We start from the raw sequence: 17,817 nt of genomic DNA, 5'->3' as shown, positions 1-17,817 counted from the left end.
TGGTACATGGAGTCTTGGTGGACATTCATTGCCAGAACAGTAACAGTTTGGATCAAATCAAATGCAGCTTTAATTTAGGTGTTTACACAGCAGGATTTCAGTGTTACCCCAGCAGAACACCCAAGGCAGTGAGGCCTATGTCTCAGGTGAGTTGACATGGTTAGACCACAGCGGCACACACTGGTAGGTCAAAGCTCTGGTTTTTGGACTTATGGCTGTGGGTCTTTGGTACTTTGGGATCTCTGCCCTCCATTCTGTTTTATGATGGAGACATCATTTAAGATGCTGGAGCGATGGAGCAGTCAATTAGTCCCTACCCCTCCAGCAGAACTGGAGACTCGAAGGGGATGGGAAATTGCTTCCAACTCCAGGGACCATGCCGAGGAAACCAGGCAAGCCGGTCTGGTAACCTGACCGTCAGAAGCATTCAAATAAATTCAGGGTGATGGCCCCTATGGTCCTCTAAAATATGCTGTGAGAGTGAAGCCAGGCCCTGTTTAGCCTTCAAGCCCCGTGGTCATTGAGAGGCTAAGAGCCTGCTGCTCAGAGCAGTTATCAGTGTTAAGAAGCCAGGCAGCCATAGCAGGTCCAGAATCGGTTTGCCGACCATGTGCACGTGTGCAGGTCCCAGTCTGACTGGTTTTGGGAAGCTCCTGAGCCACAAACACGGTGACCCCAGCTGGAGCTCACTGGATGGAGGGGTGGTGCTCACGGACTCTTTAATGGGACACAGAGGAATCAGAGCCAATGGCTAAAGCACAAAGTGGATGCTCCTGTGGCAAAGGCACAGGCTTGGGATTCAGACATTATTAGTGTGATGTCTGGTGTCGGGAAAACAAATCCTGTTTGTACCAGTAGCTTAGGCCAAAACGTATATACGTAATGAAGTGCTTAACTGCAGCCTTCTGCAGGGGGTAACGTGGGAGTTGATGCGTATGCGCCCATTGTACCTGTCTCTTCATGCCTCCGTTTATCATGTCTGAAAGGCAGAATAATAGCGCTTCCCACCCACGCAGCAGTGCCGGGAGCACGATGCAGCCATCCCTGTGAAAAGCCTGGGCCGTAAAAACACCTCTAGGCAGAGCAAGCATGGGCCGGGGGCCGGGGAGATGGCATTCAGCATCCCCCGGGACTGAACTGTTGGTTTCTCAGCTTTCTTAATGGCAATAGGAGCATTTTTTTCCCTGTTTTGCAGGTGCAAGGAGGTACATGTCATGATGAGTGTATGTGTATTTGATATATATATTTATGCATCTATGATATTTTTGAATGGGGGGGAAGGTGCCAAGCACTGTTATTTGTACATAATTTTTAATCCCATTTGCCTTCCCCTTATAATTCAAAGGCTTAAGCTAAATTCAAGGAAGGGCACAAGAGCTGTCCCTCTAACACATTAACCAGACACCCTTGGGCTCCTGGCAGCAGCCGAGCAGACCCCTGGGCGAGGACCACCCTACCCGCACCAGGCTGGCTGCACCTTGCACGCTCCTGGGCCCGTTTTGGCCTCTCCCCGGTGCAGAGCAGCTCACCAGGAAGCCTGACAGCGAATCTCCCATGAGTGGTGATAACAGTTGAAATGGCAGTGATAACAGGTGAAATTTCTATTTTGCTGAAATATTTGCTGTGGGTCAATGCGAGCTGCACAGCTGAAGTGTATGCTGCTGCGCCACAAAAATACATCCTTTGCTACAGCTGTGATTTCCAGCTCATGGGTCTGTTCCTTTCTCCTTGTCTCCTGGCGGGGGATAATTTCAGTCATGCCCCAATATCTGTTTTCTTTCTGTACATTACACTAGATGAAAGAAGAAAAGCCTCTCTGCAGTGGTCTGGTCTTTCACGTGTGGGGTTGTCGCCGAAAGCCCCTGGTGCTGGCTGGATGCCTTTGGTGCCTCTGGACAGGGAACGCTCCTGCAGCGTGGCTTGCTGCTTGTCTGCTCATAAGAACAATAAATATTACCCTGTCCCAGTTTTCCTAATCTGAAGTGCTGACAAGGAAGCTTTCCAGGTCAGGGTATTCGATAAACTATATAGAAATGCTGCATTTATACCGTAATGAATGTGTGCTGTCCCTGTGACCCCAGGTCTGGAGTCAGCATGGAGGAGCTGTCTGCAGCGTGAGATGATCTGCTGCTCCGTTGCATCGAGGATTAGACGCTCGGCAGAGGCAGGATGCAACAGCGAATTAAGACACTGTGATTAGCTGATCTCTTTGAGCCATGTAAGAAATAAGCATGTTCTCTATTGCTTGTGTTAGACATGGGTAAACCATATTTCCTTGCATTCACCCTCAGTTACGCTGTTAGTCCCAGGAGGGCTGGTTCTGTCCAGTGCTGACTCCCCTCTTGGCTGCAGAAAGCCCGGTGCTCTCGCCCTCCTTGGGCTGTGGCATGTTTTCCCAGCGCTGTGCGTTGCAGTGCTCACACTGGTGCGTGTGGGATGAGAGAGAACAACGTGTGTGGAGCCTTTCTGCAAAAAACAAGCTTTTGCCTTTTTTTTTTCCTGTGCTTTTTTTTTTTTTTTTTTAATATCAGGACTCTGCCAGTGCTGCAGGGCAAAGGAGGCTGAGTGCAGCGCAGCGTCCAGTCCTCACCTACAAGCAGTGGTATCTCAGTAGCTAGCAGTGGGCATGCAGAGGGCTCACAAACACCGTCAGGTGAGGTTTTCTGTTTCATCCTCTCCAGCAGCAGATGCAGCGGCACTGGAATTGTTGCTGTGGGCTGAGCTGCCTTTCCCTTTCAATAGAGCAATGATGTACCTCACTTTGCCCTTTGGTTTTCCTTACAATAGCCTCACGTGGCATTTTTCTCAGCTCAGATTTTGTCTGTATCCTTTATGAGGCTTTTATTTTTGGCCTCTGGCAAAAAAAACACTCCAAACTAATTGATGATACCAGAACGCAGAGGCTGCCCACCCAAGTCCTGCCCCTGGAAACAGCAGCCTCGATGCATGAGGCTCCACAGAGAGATGCGGGGGCTGGGTTCAAGACCCGAGTGCAATTTTGCTGTAGCACCAGACCCTGGCTTAGGGGTACCCTGTCTGTGTCACTCCAAAATACTGAGCAAGGTCCTATTAAAGGAAAATACACGAGCCTGTGCTTGCTGCGTTCCCCTGTTAGCCTTGGCTGAACTGCCAGGAATATCGCAAAGTAGGGGCCAGGTTTTCCCAGTGTGCTGGTCTTGGCTTTTGGGTGGGGCTGGGAGATGTTTGCAAGAGATGTGAACAACTGTCCCCATCGACCTGCCTTTATCAGAAATGGACGCAAAATGGAGAAGGGAAACGGACAGATGGGGGATGGAGCTGCCTGAGATTGAGCTCTCCTGACAAGAAACACCCCAAAGGTGAGTTGGCTGCCAGCGCTGTCCCTCTGCTCTGAGAGGCCCTTCCTCACAGCCTGCTCCAAAGAAAAAGAAAAAGAAAAAATAATTTTAAAAAGAGAGAAAAAACATAAGAAAAAAAATATGGATGATATAAAAACTCTCCAGTACTGAGGTGTCATCTGAACACAGGCTGCTGTGGGAGAAATTTCCTGTACAGACCGGTCATCGTTCATTACAGCAGCTTTTACTCTGTGCTTTGAAGCATCATTTTCCAGCCAGGATACGACCTATGACCAGGTGTGGGAGCAGGACGAGGCGGGCCGGGTCCAGGCAGCAGTTGCTGGGCCCGGAGGCCGCTGAGTGAGGAGCTGAGCACTCTGCGGGGAGCAGGGCCGGGGTCAGCAGAGCAAGCAAGGGACATAGTAAGCGTTTGCCCCTTGACCGAGCCAAGCGGCCGAACACGCGCCCTCCCGGGCAGGCTCCTCGTTCCTGCCCTGCGCGGGAGTTCGCCAGGCCGGGCTGGGCCAGACAGGCACGGATGCTGCCTGCCCGGTCACCGCCAGTTAGCCTATAGCTATAGGTGATGCTCAGTTCTCTGCAACATGCGCTTTCAGCGCAAGTTGACTCCAATTGTGTTTAAAATCACAAAGAAAAAGCAAAAAAGAAAAACGCAAACCCAAAAAATATCTTCATGCTGGAGGAAAACACTTAATCTAAGACTGGGGAGCACAATAATCTGATTTTGAGAAACAGCACTTAGACTCTACAACTGCAGCAGGAGAGAAGGGCTTTTTATTTGCAAGTTGACCTTAAAAAGCTTGGCGTGTATGAAGTACACACTTTCCTTTCCCAGTCCATTATCATTTCCTATGAAATATAAGAGCACGTACATATATGAATATTTAATTTGACAGTGATGAAGCTTTATATATTAAGTCAATGAAAATGCTGTTAGGCTCATGGGAACAATACTACTTATGTAGTGAGCTGGGAATTTGGCATCACAAGTGACCAATGGCTATCGCTTAATTTTTATGTCACCAGTAAAGACAAACTATGAGTTAAATTTGATTCCAACTTATTGGAAGTATCTTTGAGACCATGTCATGGTCAAATTGCAACTGAATTTTTAGTTTATAGGTGATAATGGTTTATCAGAATCTTCCCTTCTGGGAAATGAAAATCATAGAAATGAATGTACAAACTGTCTCCCAGATTACAGATCAGAACTTGTCTATTTTAGGAATAGGGAGCTTAAATCAAGAAGCCTTTATTTAGTATTCATGTATTCTTCAGGTGAATTTTCTTATTGCAACACACATTCATCTAAAATTATGATATTCCCATTCCTTTATATGCCCTGTCTTTGTTTTTATGTCTCTATAATTTAGGCAGCCATTTTGTGTTCAGGAAAAAAATTCAATAAGGGGGGGACACCTATTGCGGTCTTTCTGCTGGAAACTTTGCTTTTGGATTTTACTCTGCAATGGTTATTTTACTGCAAAGTATCTGTCATTCTGGCCACAACTGTCTTTGTCTTAACACCACACTGTGCATGAATTCAGCCTCAAGATTTCGGAGCACAAACCGAACAGCAGCTTGAGCGAGAACTGGTTCTATATCCAGCGTTTTTACTTCATAGCCTAAATGCTGATGGCAACCTCTAAACATGGGTAAAAAAAAGGAATAGGTGTAACCCAAGGCAGGGATGTTTGCTACACTGTGGTGGGGCTGCTTTCCCGGGGCGTTTCCAGGGTGCGTGCTGCAGACTGCAGCCATTCCTCCCCGCCAAAACCCCCTCGCCCTGCACCGCATACTGACACCGATGCTGTTTCCTTCCCCCCCGAAATTCCCATAGCTATTAACTAGGTCACAAGAGCTGGTCCCAATCCAGCAGTTTATCTAATTGCCTTTTTATAGTATATTGTGCAACTCTTTATTATCCTGTCAGAGTTCCCCCGCGTGGTGCTGGAGGGGGGAACGGGGAGGCAGAGGTGGGATGAAGCTCGCTGCTGCGCAGCCACTCGTGATCGAGAGTGGAGGATCAGCTTGTGCATCGCTGCTGCTGCGGGGATGGTAACGGCCTGGGCCATAAACCCAGGAGGTGCTTTGAGCAACGGCTGGGGCAGGTGGACTGCTTCTGACTGCTGCGATCACATCTCTAGGTACACATGTACCTGTCTGGGAGGGGTGGCTGCTTCCCCAAGGGCGAGTGTCTGGGCTGACCTGCATTAGGTCTGCTCTGGGCAGGCTGGTCTTCAGGCAGACGCAGCCGGGGAAGCTTCTCAGCCGGTTAGAAAGGAGGTGCCCCCCCCGCCTTCTTTGCAGCTGGCAGCTCTGCTGATGATGCCCAGCAGCAGGTTTTTAGGGGTGTGGGGAAATATTGTGGCATAAGCAAGGAGGCTGAGCAGGAATCAGAGGGTTACATGCCTGTATTCGGACACCCACGCTTCTCGTGAGTATGACAGAGGATGAGGCTGAAACGCAGGAATTGCAAGTCCCCTTTTTTGTATGGCTACGATTTGCAGCACAGTGTGTTTGAGGCAGTTCATAGCGCATGAGAATCAAATTCTTCGGGGTTTGGGAGCCTGTCTGAGCAGTGAACTAGGAGCAATGCTCGTCCTGCTCCCGAATAATCACACCTTCGTGCACTGCCACTGTACTGTGCTGCCCAGCAGCCTGGAGAGGGGCTGCCGGTGAGGGCTATAGAAAGGCAGCCCACCAGGGGTTGGCCTTTCCTGCCTTCCTTAAATGATTTTTGAGCATGAATAGCTCTTTTTCCTCAGTTTATTAGCCAGAAGACCCAGCCACAACCTCCCCCGCCCCCCGAGCCTGCTCTGCGGAGATAAGGCAGAGTCGCTTCTCCGGCTGGGTCTGCCAGTGCCTGGGGAGGATGGGGGGTGTCTGGGCGAGCTGTTCCCCGCAGGAGCAGGGTTGCGCACCCCCAGCCCTGCCAGGGCTGCCTGGGGCGGGGGGCGAGACCCTCAGCCCGCCCCGGGGAGCCGCTGCAGAGGAGGCAGTTAGTGCCAGCACCCCCCGGCGCCAGCCAAGGGCGGAGGGGGGGCGGGGGCGCGTTTGCAGGCTCGCTCGCTCTTTTTAGCCCCCCCGAGAGCCGCTAACCTTTGGATAAGGCTTGGCACCGTTATTCTGCTTGGGTTAATTAGGAGTTAGGGGGAGCCCAGGAGTGACGCGGCTGCATCCATCCGTCCGCCCGTCCATCCGTCCGTTCATCCATCAGCCCCTCCAGCCTCCCCTTGCTCGCTCCACTCCGGCTGCCCGGCGGGGCTGCGGGCGCGATGGGGAGATAAGCAGAGGTAAATGTCTCGACCCTCCTCCCACCTCTCCGTGTTTCGCTTTCCTCTCTTCCTCTGCCTCTTTCCGTTATCCTCCCCCCTCCCCCTTTCTGTGCTGTGTGATTTATCCCCGGTTTTAGCCGCCGGTAGGAGTTCGGGGGGGTCTTTTTTTTTCAGCCGCTGCTGCAAAAAGTCTTTTTCTCCCTCCTGTGGACACGGGGCAGGAGCGAGCCGCCGCCCGGGGGCAGAGGGAGGGGTCCCCGGGGGGTGTTTCCAGCAAGGCAGGGTGCTGCCGGGAGCGGCGGGGGGCGGCTCCGAGTTCCCAGCGTTAGAACCGGGCGGGGGAGTCCCGAGTGGGCACAGAGGCACCCTCGGCACCCCCCATTCCCCAGCGCCTGCATCCCTCGGACGCCCTGCAGCCCCTGAACTCCTCGGCATCCCCCCGGCATCCCTACGCAACCCCCGCATCTCCCAGTATCCCGCTGCCCTCGGTGCCCGCCGAGGCTCTGCCGGGGGTGTTTGGGTGAGGGGTCCCTCGGGCAAGGACCCGGCAGCGGAAAAAAAGATCCCCCACCGCCAGGGCATCCCTGCCCGGAGAAAGGGTCCGAGTAGGCGGGCGGGGATGGGGGTCCCACGGCCCACGCCGGGGAGACCCCGCCTCGGGGCGCGCCTCCCTGCACCGGCCCGCGCGGCTGGGTTTGTTTTCAATCCCCCTGTAATTTGGGGTGGGTTTTTTTGTTGTTGTTGGTTTTGTTTCGGTTTGGTTTTGTGGTTTTGGGGTTTTTTTTTTGTTTGTTTGGTTGGTTGGTTGGTTGGTTTTGTTTTGTTTTTGTTTTTCGTTTTGGTTTGGTTTGTTTTGGGTTTTGTTTTTAAATTTGGTTGGGGTTTTTTTGTTTGATTTTATTAGGTTTTTTTTCTAAGAGATGTCTCCCCAGCCCACACACCCCTAACCCGCTGGATGCTCAGCCAGCCGCCGAAAGCCCTTCTCCTCCACCCTTGGCATGATGCCCGTGGCCGGGGACCCCTTCCCCTCCCCGGCATGGAGGGGTGCTGGGGGCCGGGGGGGTGGTGTGTGGATGCGGCGCGGTGCCCCGGCGGTGCCTCTCTGGGGCTGCCGGGGGGCTGCGGCTGTGCCCCCCCGCTCCCAGCTGGGGCAGGGCGAGGTTTGGGGGCGCAGGGGCGGGGGGGTGCCAGGGCGTTCTGAGGAAATATTCACGCACCAGACAGAGGTTTGGGTGAATTTTCGTTCCTTCCTCCCCGATGCCCCCTGCAGCCTCCAGAAACAGGTCTCCTTCATGTCTTCTTTCACAATGAACTTGTCTTGGGCTAAATTAAAAAACAAAAAAGGGGGGGGTAGGGGCGGAAAAAAGGGCGGAAAAAAGGGAAGTCGTTGAGTTAAGCCCCCGAGGTGTTCATCGCAGCAGTCGTTTTCCAGGACTGAAGAGGCGAGGCGGCGGCCGAGGGCGGCGGGGGCGGCCCGAGCCCCCCGCCTCCGCCGCCCGTGCCCTTCCCCGGTTCCCTCTGGCCGCGGCGCCGGGGGCGGGCAGGGCGCGGCGACACCCGGGGCGAAAGCGGGCCCCGCTCCCCTTTCTCGACCTATTTGTGCACTGACATGTAATAATTCCTCCGCAAAGCCAAGGATGCGCCCCCCCCCCCCGCCGCCCTCCTCCCGTCGCAGAGGAGCAGTTGCTATTAAAAAAAAAAACATTTTGGGGGGCCGCCTTGCCGGGAGCGGCGGCCGAGACGCCCCTTAGGGGTACAGCCCTCAGCGGGGATTGGTTTTTTTTTGACGCATTTCACCCGCTTTACACCCAATTTCCTTTCGGATTCTTGCAGGGGGAAAAAAATTTGAAAAAAAAAAAAGGGGTGTTTAAGGGGTTTTCCCGAGGAGCCGGGCTTCGTTCCTCCGTGCCGCATCCCACCTGCAACCGCCGCCCGCTCTCCCTCCCCGCTCCCTCAACAACGATATTAGGAAATAATTCAGCGCTGGCTTTTCCGCCCATCTGTGGTAAAAAAATATATTTTTTTTTCACCTTCCAAAGCAGCAAACGAAACACAGATTCCCACCCCTTTCTTTCAGGGAACACCTATTTTTCTTTTTTATAAGACAACGATTCAAAGGATCTCCCCGCAGCAGAGGGGAACGTGCTCCCGCACACACCGCCCGAAATGCCAACGCTCCCCCCGCACCCGGCGCTTGTCTTTGCCACGGCACAGGACAGGGCTTTCTCGTTGCCGCTGCTTGCTGTGTTGGCCGCTCACCTCGGAAATATTTTAAATAAAAAAATCGTGAGGCTTTTTCGTTTAAAATAAGTATCAGCGTTTGGAAGCAAAACGAAAATATCGTTGTTGTTTGGTTTGTTTTTTTTTTAAAGAAAGGAGAAGCTCCACATTAGGTCGTGGGGACCAAGAGGGGCCCTCCGCAGCCGAGCGCCGGCGGGCGCCGGTTCCGCAGCTGCGGGGCGGTGTCGGTGCGGGTCCGCGGGGCAAAGCCGCTGCCGCCGGGCCCGGGAGGGAGCGGGAACCCCTTTGCCCCCGCTTTCCGAGCACACGGGTCGTACGAGTCGTTACAGAGCGCTCAGCCCTGGTTCCCTGTGCGCGGATTTCCATGCACCGCAGCTGGGGCAGGACACGCTGTCCCCGCTGCTGTCCCCGCTGCTGTCCCCAGCCTCCGAAGGGGCCGCACGTTTTTGGGGGGACAAAAAAGAAAAGGCAGAGGGTGCCAGGAAGAAAATTCCGTTAAGAATCAGTCGAGAGCCGTTTGTCCGCCCCTTCAGTGGGCTCTTTTGTTTCGCCGTGGGGAAGGGGCTGGCGGCCGGGGCCCCGCGGCGCGGGTGTGGGGCAGGGTGTGGGGCAGGGTGGGCAGCGCAGGGGCTGCGGAGCCGGGGGGTGTTGGGGGGGGGGGGTCCGCGCTGCGGCGCTGCTGGTGGGGCCGGGCGGGCGTGGGTGGGTGGGGCGGGGGGGGGGGGAGGCTGGGCTTGGCCGGGGAGGCTGGTACCTCCCCCAGAAATGCAGCAATTCTCTCCCCTCTCCCTCTTCTCTCCGCGAGGTGGGCGCACTGCGATGGAGACGCCGCGCTCTCTGCCAGGGGCTTGCGCTGCCCGCCTGGTGACAGCCGCCGGCTGCTGACAGCCCCCCGCCCCGACCCCCGCCGGACTCGCCCCCCGGTCCCGCGGCGGGGCCGGCGCTGCGGCGCGGAGCGGCGCGGCCGGGCGGCGGGGCCCGCACCTCCCCGCAGCGGTGTCATGCCCCTGGGCAGCCCGGCGCGGAGCCGCTCGCACTGCGCTGGGACGCGGAGGTAGCGGCTCGGAGCAGCCCCCCCCGTCCCGTCCCCGTCCCGCAGCCCCTCGCCGGGCGCTGAGGTTCCCCCCGCCGCCCCGCCGCTCCCCCGCCCCGTCGGGTGTCTCCGTCCTCGAGGGTCCCCGAGCGGCGGAGCCATCCGAGCGGCCACCATGGCCACCCTCCTCCGCAGCAAGCTTTCCAACGTGGCCACCTCGGTGTCCAACAAGTCCCAGGCGAAGATGAGCGGCATGTTCGCCAGGATGGGCTTCCAGGCGGCCACCGACGAGGAGGCGGTGGGGTTCGCCCACTGCGACGACCTGGACATGGAGCATCGGCAGGGGCTGCAGATGGACATCCTCAAGTCCGACGGCGGCGAGGAGGGAGCCGAGCCGCCCCTGGAAGGGGACATCCACTACCAGCGGGACGGCACCGGGCCCCTGCCACCTTCCGCCTCCAAGGAGGCCGGCGTCTGCTCCGAGCTCTCCGGGCAAGGCAAGCCTAAGATCACGGCCTGGGAGGCGGGATGGAATGTCACCAACGCCATCCAGGTACGACCGCCGCCACCGCTGGGCACCGGGGAGCGCCCCCCGCCCCGCTCCCCGCTCCCGGCCCCGCTCCCCTCCCCGCTCCGCTCCCCGCTCCCCGCTCCCGGCCCCGCTCCCCTCCCCGCTCCGCTCCCCGCTCCCGCTCGCGGCCCCCGCCCCGCTCCCCGCACCCGGCCCCGCTCCCTGCACCCGGCCCCGCTCCCCGCTCCCGGCCCCGCTCCCAGCCCCGCTCCCCGCTCCCGCTCCCAGCCCCGCTCCCCGCTCCCCGCTCCCGGCCCCCTCCCCGCTCCCGGCCCCGCTCCCAGCCCCGCGCCCCGCTCCCGCTCCCGGCCCCCGCCCCGCTCCCCGCACCCGGCCCCGCTCCCCGCTCCCGGCCCCGCTCCCGGCCCCGCTCCGCTCCCCGCTCCCGCTCCCGGCCCCACTCCCCGCTCCCGACCCCGAGCCCGGCAGCCCCGGGGTGATGACAAACCCGCTTCAGAGAAAAGGGTTTAAAAACCAGCTGAAAATAGGAAAAAAGAGAAAGAAAAGAAGGAAAAAAATAGGGGGAGATAGAGAAAAATAAAAATAAAAAGAGAGGAAAAGAAAAAGAAAAAAGCGTCAAAAAAGGGAAAGACAAAAGCGTCAAAAAAGGGAAAGGAAAAAGCCCCAAAGCCAGTGCTCTGCTTTGCCACCCGCCCCGGGACCACGAGGGGTGCTGGGCCCCACGCCCCGTCCCACTGTGCCTCCCCGTGGGGCCAGGCTGGCGGGTGTCCCCCGTTGGGGCTGCCCAGCACATGGGCTGGGGGGCGAGGGGGCCCCCGGGGGGTGCCCGGGCCTGTGGTGGGTCTGCGCAGGAGTGGGCCCGGTCTGGCCCCTCCGGGGGTCCTCAGCTCTGAGGGTCCTGGTGCACTGAGAGGGGCTGGGTACAGAGAGGGTAGGGACTGGGGGCACCAGAAGTGCGCTCGCTGGTTCAGGGTGCTCCAGGGTGAGATTATGCGGGTACGCATGAGCATGCGGGTGAGATTGTGCGGGTGTGCTGGTGGGGGGTGGTAGGTCAGAGAGAAAGCGGGGGCACGCAATTGTGTGTGGCCACGATTACGTGGCGCGACTGTGTGACCAATTGCGTGGGTGTGATGGTGTGCAAGCGAGACAGTGAGCGTGCGTGTGACTGCGACTGCGTGTGCCCGGGTACCGGCGCCTGCCTGGCCCCCTCCATGAGACGAGCAACACGGTTTCCATTTTGTCTCTTTCTAGGGGATGTTTGTTCTGGGCCTGCCCTATGCCATCCTTCATGGTGGATACCTAGGACTCTTCTTAATAATTTTCGCTGCGGTGGTTTGCTGCTACACTGGGAAAATCCTTATTGCCTGTCTTTATGAGGAGAATGAGGATGGGGAGATAGTCAGGGTGAGAGACTCCTACGTGGACATAGCGAACGCGTGCTGCGCGCCCCGCTTCCCCACCCTGGGAGGCAGAATTGTGAACGTGGCTCAGATCATTGAACTGGTCATGACCTGCATCCTCTATGTGGTGGTCAGTGGGAACCTGATGTACAACAGCTTCCCCAACCTGCCCGTCTCCCAGAAGTCGTGGTCCATCATTGCCACGGCAGTGCTCCTGCCTTGTGCGTTCTTGAAGAACCTCAAGGCAGTCTCCAAGTTCAGCTTGCTCTGCACGTTAGCCCACTTTGTGATCAACATCTTGGTGATCGCCTACTGCCTCTCCAGGGCACGTGACTGGGCCTGGGACAAAGTCAAGTTTTACATTGATGTAAAGAAGTTTCCCATCTCCATTGGCATCATTGTCTTCAGCTACACCTCTCAGATATTTCTGCCTTCCTTGGAGGGGAACATGCAGAACCCCAAGGAGTTTCATTGCATGATGAACTGGACTCACATAGCAGCTTGCATCCTTAAGGGACTCTTTGCCTTGGTCGCCTATCTGACCTGGGCTGATGAGACGAAGGAAGTCATTACAGACAACTTGCCATCCACCATTAGGGCAGTAGTCAACATTTTCTTGGTGGCCAAAGCCTTGCTCTCTTACCCGTTGCCATTCTTTGCGGCTGTGGAAGTCCTGGAGCGATCCCTTTTCCAAGATGGAAACAGGGCGTTCTTCCCCAACTGCTATGGGGGTGACGGGCGGCTCAAATCCTGGGGACTCACCCTCAGATGTGCCCTGGTAGTTTTCACCCTGCTCATGGCTATCTATGTCCCGCATTTTGCCCTCTTGATGGGTCTTACTGGGAGCCTCACAGGCGCAGGGCTCTGTTTCCTGCTTCCCAGTCTTTTCCACCTCAAACTCTTGTGGAGGAAGCTCTTGTGGCACCATGTCTTCTTTGATGTCGCCATTTTCGTTATAGGTGGTATCTGCAGCGTCTCTGGGTTCATCCACTCTTTAGAAGGCCTCATAGAGGCCTTCAGAACCAACGCTGAAGACTAAGGAGGGGCCAGAGCCGGTTGCAGTTAGAGAATCGCATCGAACATCTGCATAGCCAAATAATTCTGCATCCCTTTAATGGAAAGAGTCATTATTTTCGTTACGTGCATCCAACAAATTCTATGTCATAGAACCTGCAAATTAAAGGAAGTAAGAAGAGATGAAAGTGTTCGCCCTGCTGTCTTTTTAAATAAGCTAAGATTTAAATATATTTTTTTGTTATTTAGAATTTTTTGAAAGAAATTATCCGGTGCCCCACTCCTATCTTCTCACTCGTTGCCTGAAGCTTGGCCCCCCACGAATGACCTGTTGGGAGACAGTCGCAGTTTTCAATACTCCTTACAGATATGCAATTCCGTGTTTCAGGAGCTGAAACACAGGTGCCGACCCGATGGGACTGGGTTACTGCGCTCACAGGCGGAAGCCCTGGAACACCAGCCGCGGGGGCTGGGAGCAGGGACCTTCGGTCTACCCTCTGTGAGATGGACGTAGGTGAGACCTAGGTTGTATGACCAGCCCAACAAGTCCAAGCAGCGGCTGATGACCAGTGAGGCCACTTGCCTGCAATGTTTACACCGTAGTCACATAGATGTCAAGACTGCTTAATTCTTCCATCCGAATTCACACTGAGGAACGGCGCTTCCCATCGATGACAATATATTGCCTCTGCTTGAAATTGCAGATGTGGAGTCCACTTCTTGGTAACTTTTGTTTTATTTTAACAATTGTTATTTCTAAATTATGAGAAGTTAAAAAGATAATAATATATTGTTGGATTTGACGTCGTTCAGGATACAGGAACAAAACTACGACACAATTCATTCTGTGCCATCTACCAGATCCGTGGAGCTGTTTCCAATGTACGTGTGGTGTCATTGTGGTAAATAAGATGAAAAATGTATATCAGAAAAAAAAAAATCTATCTTTAACATATAATGTGGTACATAAATATATCGAACAATAAAGAGAAAACATAGTCGATGAGGCTGGTCTGGTTCGTGGGGAGCTCGGAGGAGCTGGGCAGGGCAGAGGGGGGTCCATCCTCCCCGCACCCACTTGCATCGGGGGGTGCAGACACCTTTGGTGGTAACGGAGGGGCAGCGCTGGGTTGTCACAGATGGTGGCATTAAACCATTTGCAAGGAGAAGGACACTTGCATTTTGGGAAGGTGTTGTCCCAAGGTTGGGGGGGTGCTGCTTTCACCTCCTCTCCCAGTTTTGCTTTACCCCTTAGTGCTCAGCCCCCAGGGATGGATGGAGTTTGCAGATGTATCCTGAGATTCTTGTTCTTGTGAGGGGGGGGGGGGGAAAAACCCTTACAAGGAGAGAGAGAGAGAGTGTGAGTGTGTGTGTGTGTGTGTGTGTGTGAGATAAATGAAATAATGGGATAGGGATGGGGGGGACGGGACACAGCCACTGGCACGCTCCTGCAGCCCGGGTACAGCAGAATGCCCTCTGGGGCTCCTCTTATTGCCCCCAGATCGTGTCAAGCCTCGGTAGAGGCTGGGGTGCCCCCCCCCCACCCGGCCGGAGCTGGCGGAGCAGCCCCGACAGCAGTGGGCAGCTCCGCAATGCGGTACCGGGGGGTTAGCACAAGCCGAGGAGGAAAGGGGCTGCGGGCAGGAGGGGGGTGACGTTCCTTCCCGGAGAAAACAGTATTTCAGGTGTTTTCCTGGGCAGCCTCCAAAAGGCAAGCACAGGGGACCTGTGGGGTTTATTCTGTGTGGGGACAGGGACATGTGGCATCGTGGGTGAGTGTGAGGGGGCATCGTGGTGGCGCACCTGTCCCCCTGGATTAGCCATGTTTTTGTTCTTGCTGGGTCCCTTTCCTGGGGGTATCCAGCTGTGCCCCATCCCCATTCTCAACCTCATCCCCATCCTCATAATTTTCATCCTCATCCCCCTCCTCACCTCTATCCCCATCCCTATCTTCATCCCCATGCTCACCGTTTTCATCCCCATCCTCACCCTGACCCCCATCCCCATCCTGGTGCAGCTGACCCGTGACCACCCGACCAGCCAGCAGGCACAGGCAGCCAAAGCCACCCTCACCCCCCGCCCACCCTCCCGGGGCCTGCCGGCACCCCACGGCCGGGAGCCATCGCCTCCCCCCGACTGAGATGTGGGGAGACAGCCCGGCTGGTGGAGCTGGGTGAGGAGCTCCTCCTTCATGGGTGCCTGCTGCTTCCTCCGCTGCCTCATGGCAGATCTCTTCCAGCTCTGTTTTCTCCCAAGGGTGCTGGGAAGGGACCAGCACGGGAGGAGATCTGGCCCAACTTCTCCCTGCCCTGCGTAGGGCTGAGATAACCCCTTGAATCCTGGGAGTAAGTGGAAAGCTCAGAGCCCTGGCAGGTTAACACACTATTCTGTGGTTTGCATCTTCTTTGCACGCAGTGGTTTTAGGGTCTCTTTCTCTCCGTGTTCCCCATTCGGATTGCAGGAAGCAAACGGATGCGGCCGGGACAGTGGCCGTGCCGCAGTGGCAGCGCAGCTTGCTCCCTCTCCTTGCGGGCAGCTGCCTGTGCGTGGATGCGGGATGCCCGCAGACTAACCTGTCCCAAGTCTTTGCATTTTTCAGGGGCCAAAGGTTCTCTGGTTCAGGGCACATGATGGTGGAAACCGTTTTAGGAAGCTTTAACTTTGCAGAGGTTTTAAACCTAATTCAGCAATTTTTTTTTTCCCCTTGTGAACAGAAATGGCTCCTGCTTTGAGTGTATTTGGGGCTGTAAGATGATTTGTGCCTTTTTTGTGACAGTTGGGGGAAAGTCAAGGCAGCCCAGGGCTCTTTGCTTCTATCCCTCAGGATGCAGAGCAGGGGTGCATGAGCAGAGAGTGCCCTCAACCCCTGCAAGGACACCTCAAATCCCCAAGTTCTGCCTGGGCACAGTCCCTCCAAGCCCCTGTTTCCTGGGGAGCGGAGATACCACCTGGCTGGAGCGACTCTGCCTCCCCTGTGATGCCTGGCAGCAGGCTGTGCGGGTCCCAGGGATGCCAGGGCATCTCAGCATCTGGCTCGCTGTAGTGTTCAGCTGTGCTGAAGGCGGCGATTATCCAGAGAGCCCCAACGGGCTTTGTCTCGCTGTCAGTTCTGCTCAAGCGCTTTCCTCCATGTTTCTGCCGGGTGCCAATGCACGCTCGTGGCTGATGTGCGACGAGCTCAGCAAGCTGGAGCGATAAGCCAAGGCTTTGTCCTCTAAACTTGTCCGTGGCTGGAACGAGTGTGGCTGCTGGTGCAAGCCTTGTGACTTGGACTTGAAATACAGGCAGTCCCCTCCAGCCTGCCGCAGCAGACATTTTGATGCTGTGCTGATGCTAGTGAAGGCTTACGTGAACTCGGTGGTATGGGAGAAGCACAGCCTTTAAAACAGGGGATGCGGCAGAGTGAGCAAAATTAAACCCAAAATAGCATCAGGTTTAGCTGGGAAAAAGCAGAAATCTTCTGAAAAAGCAGCACGATGGCAAAGTCTGATCTCTGTTCCAAATGGCTTTTGTCTGCAGCTTCGTAGCTTCTGGTCATGTGCTGCTGCAATCCTCTAAACCTTCTCATTCTGGAAAAACGAGGCAAACAAAGGCCCTCTATCCACTAGCAGGGAGCAGATTTATTTCTGTCTCTGTGTCTTTATGGTTCCTCAAGTACAATAGGGACCTCTATTTGGGTTTGTTCCCCGAGACATGAGGGTAATAACAAATCTCTGGTATTCTCACACACCTGCACAGCCGTGCCACCCGACAGGACCATTGCTGGGAGCTGGAGTGAGGCGAGGGCTGAGGCTGCTCCTCTCCGCGTGCTGCTGCTGGTGCTGGAGCTCACGGAAGGGCAGGTATGGCTCTGCCTTCTCCCCATGCACACAGAGCCGGAGACCTTGGCTGCGGTGGCAGTTGGCCCTCGGCCTCATGAACCTTGGATGCTCCAAATCACGTATTCCAGGCTGTTTCAGAAAATGGTTATTTTGATAGCGGCACCAATATTCTCCATCATCTGATTTTATACATCTTTGTATCCATCTGTGTATTCAAATCCCACCGCAGCTCACCCTTTTGCTTTTGTAATGGTCTCACCGTCCAGGGGCCCTTTGTCTTTCTCCTCTCTGCTTTGGGATTCACAGGCCCAGCTGAGGCAGGCACGTGCGACGGTGAGAGGTCGGTAGTTTGACAAACGCTTGAGGACTTGTGCTGCCGTTCATGTTTTCATTCATGTAGTTACATCGTGGTCCACTCCCATAAGAGGGGCAGGTGCAAAAGTGCTTCTGAGGGTGAAAGAAACCTTCTTGGGTAATCAGCAAATGCCTCCTGTATACAAAGTTTGTTCTTTGGGTGAGGAGCTGGAGGCTCCACCAGGGACCGGCAGTGACTGCACCAGCATGCCCAACCATCAAACCGTTATTTGGGCACCCACCCCTGCAGGGATGTGGTGACCACTGGTGCTGAGCTCCTGCAGAGGGGAAGGGAGAGGAACAGGGAGCAAATGGGAGAGGGCATGATCTTGGCTCCCAGAGGGCTCCTCTGGGCTCTGCTCTGATGTGCCCATGGGATTCGGTCCTCGTTGGCTGCTCAGGTGCTTGTTCCTGTGTACGTATGGCCAAGGATGGGGAGCCTGGAGCCAGAGGAGGGTCACACAGGAGGCAGAAGTGGGGTCGTAGGACTGTCGCACCTGCAAAGTTCAAGCACGTAAAAGTCCCTGGGTCTCCCACCCCAGATGTAGTGCTGCCCCGGGGCAAGGCTCCACCTCACCCAGCTCCTTCCTTGCTGGCAAGCTCTGTGGATTGCTGGTGGATTGGCAGTGGGTCATGTCCACATCCAGGAGGTCTTGCTGGCGTTTGAGAGGTGACCCATGCCTCACTACCTCTGCTAGGACTTGGCATGTGACCCGGCACAGCCTCTGGCGAACAGAGCACTTTGTTCTGACCCTTTGCACTTCCCTGCCAGCAAGCTGCCCTCTAATCCCCCCCAAGGAGGGATTTTC

At 55.7% G+C, this 17,817-nt stretch overlaps 1 protein-coding gene across 1 annotated transcript; it reads left to right on the top strand.

Annotated features, from left to right (window-relative positions):
• Positions 1–6,214: 6,214 nt before the first annotated feature.
• SLC32A1 (solute carrier family 32 member 1) lies at positions 6,215–13,836 on the top strand. Its single transcript, XM_075108858.1, has 3 exons — positions 6,215–6,631; positions 9,660–10,440; positions 11,671–13,836. The coding sequence occupies exons 2-3, from the start codon at positions 10,063–10,065 to the stop codon at positions 12,856–12,858; spliced, it is 1,566 nt and encodes a 521-aa protein (XP_074964959.1). The 5' UTR covers positions 6,215–6,631; positions 9,660–10,062; the 3' UTR covers positions 12,859–13,836.
• Positions 13,837–17,817: the final 3,981 nt, after the last annotated feature.

Source organism: Phalacrocorax aristotelis, chromosome 13 (assembly GCF_949628215.1).
Source record: "Phalacrocorax aristotelis chromosome 13, bGulAri2.1, whole genome shotgun sequence".
NCBI lineage: Eukaryota > Metazoa > Chordata > Aves > Suliformes > Phalacrocoracidae > Phalacrocorax > Phalacrocorax aristotelis.
Note: the sequence above shows the minus strand (reverse complement) of the source record. Positions and strands in the feature narration are given on the sequence as shown.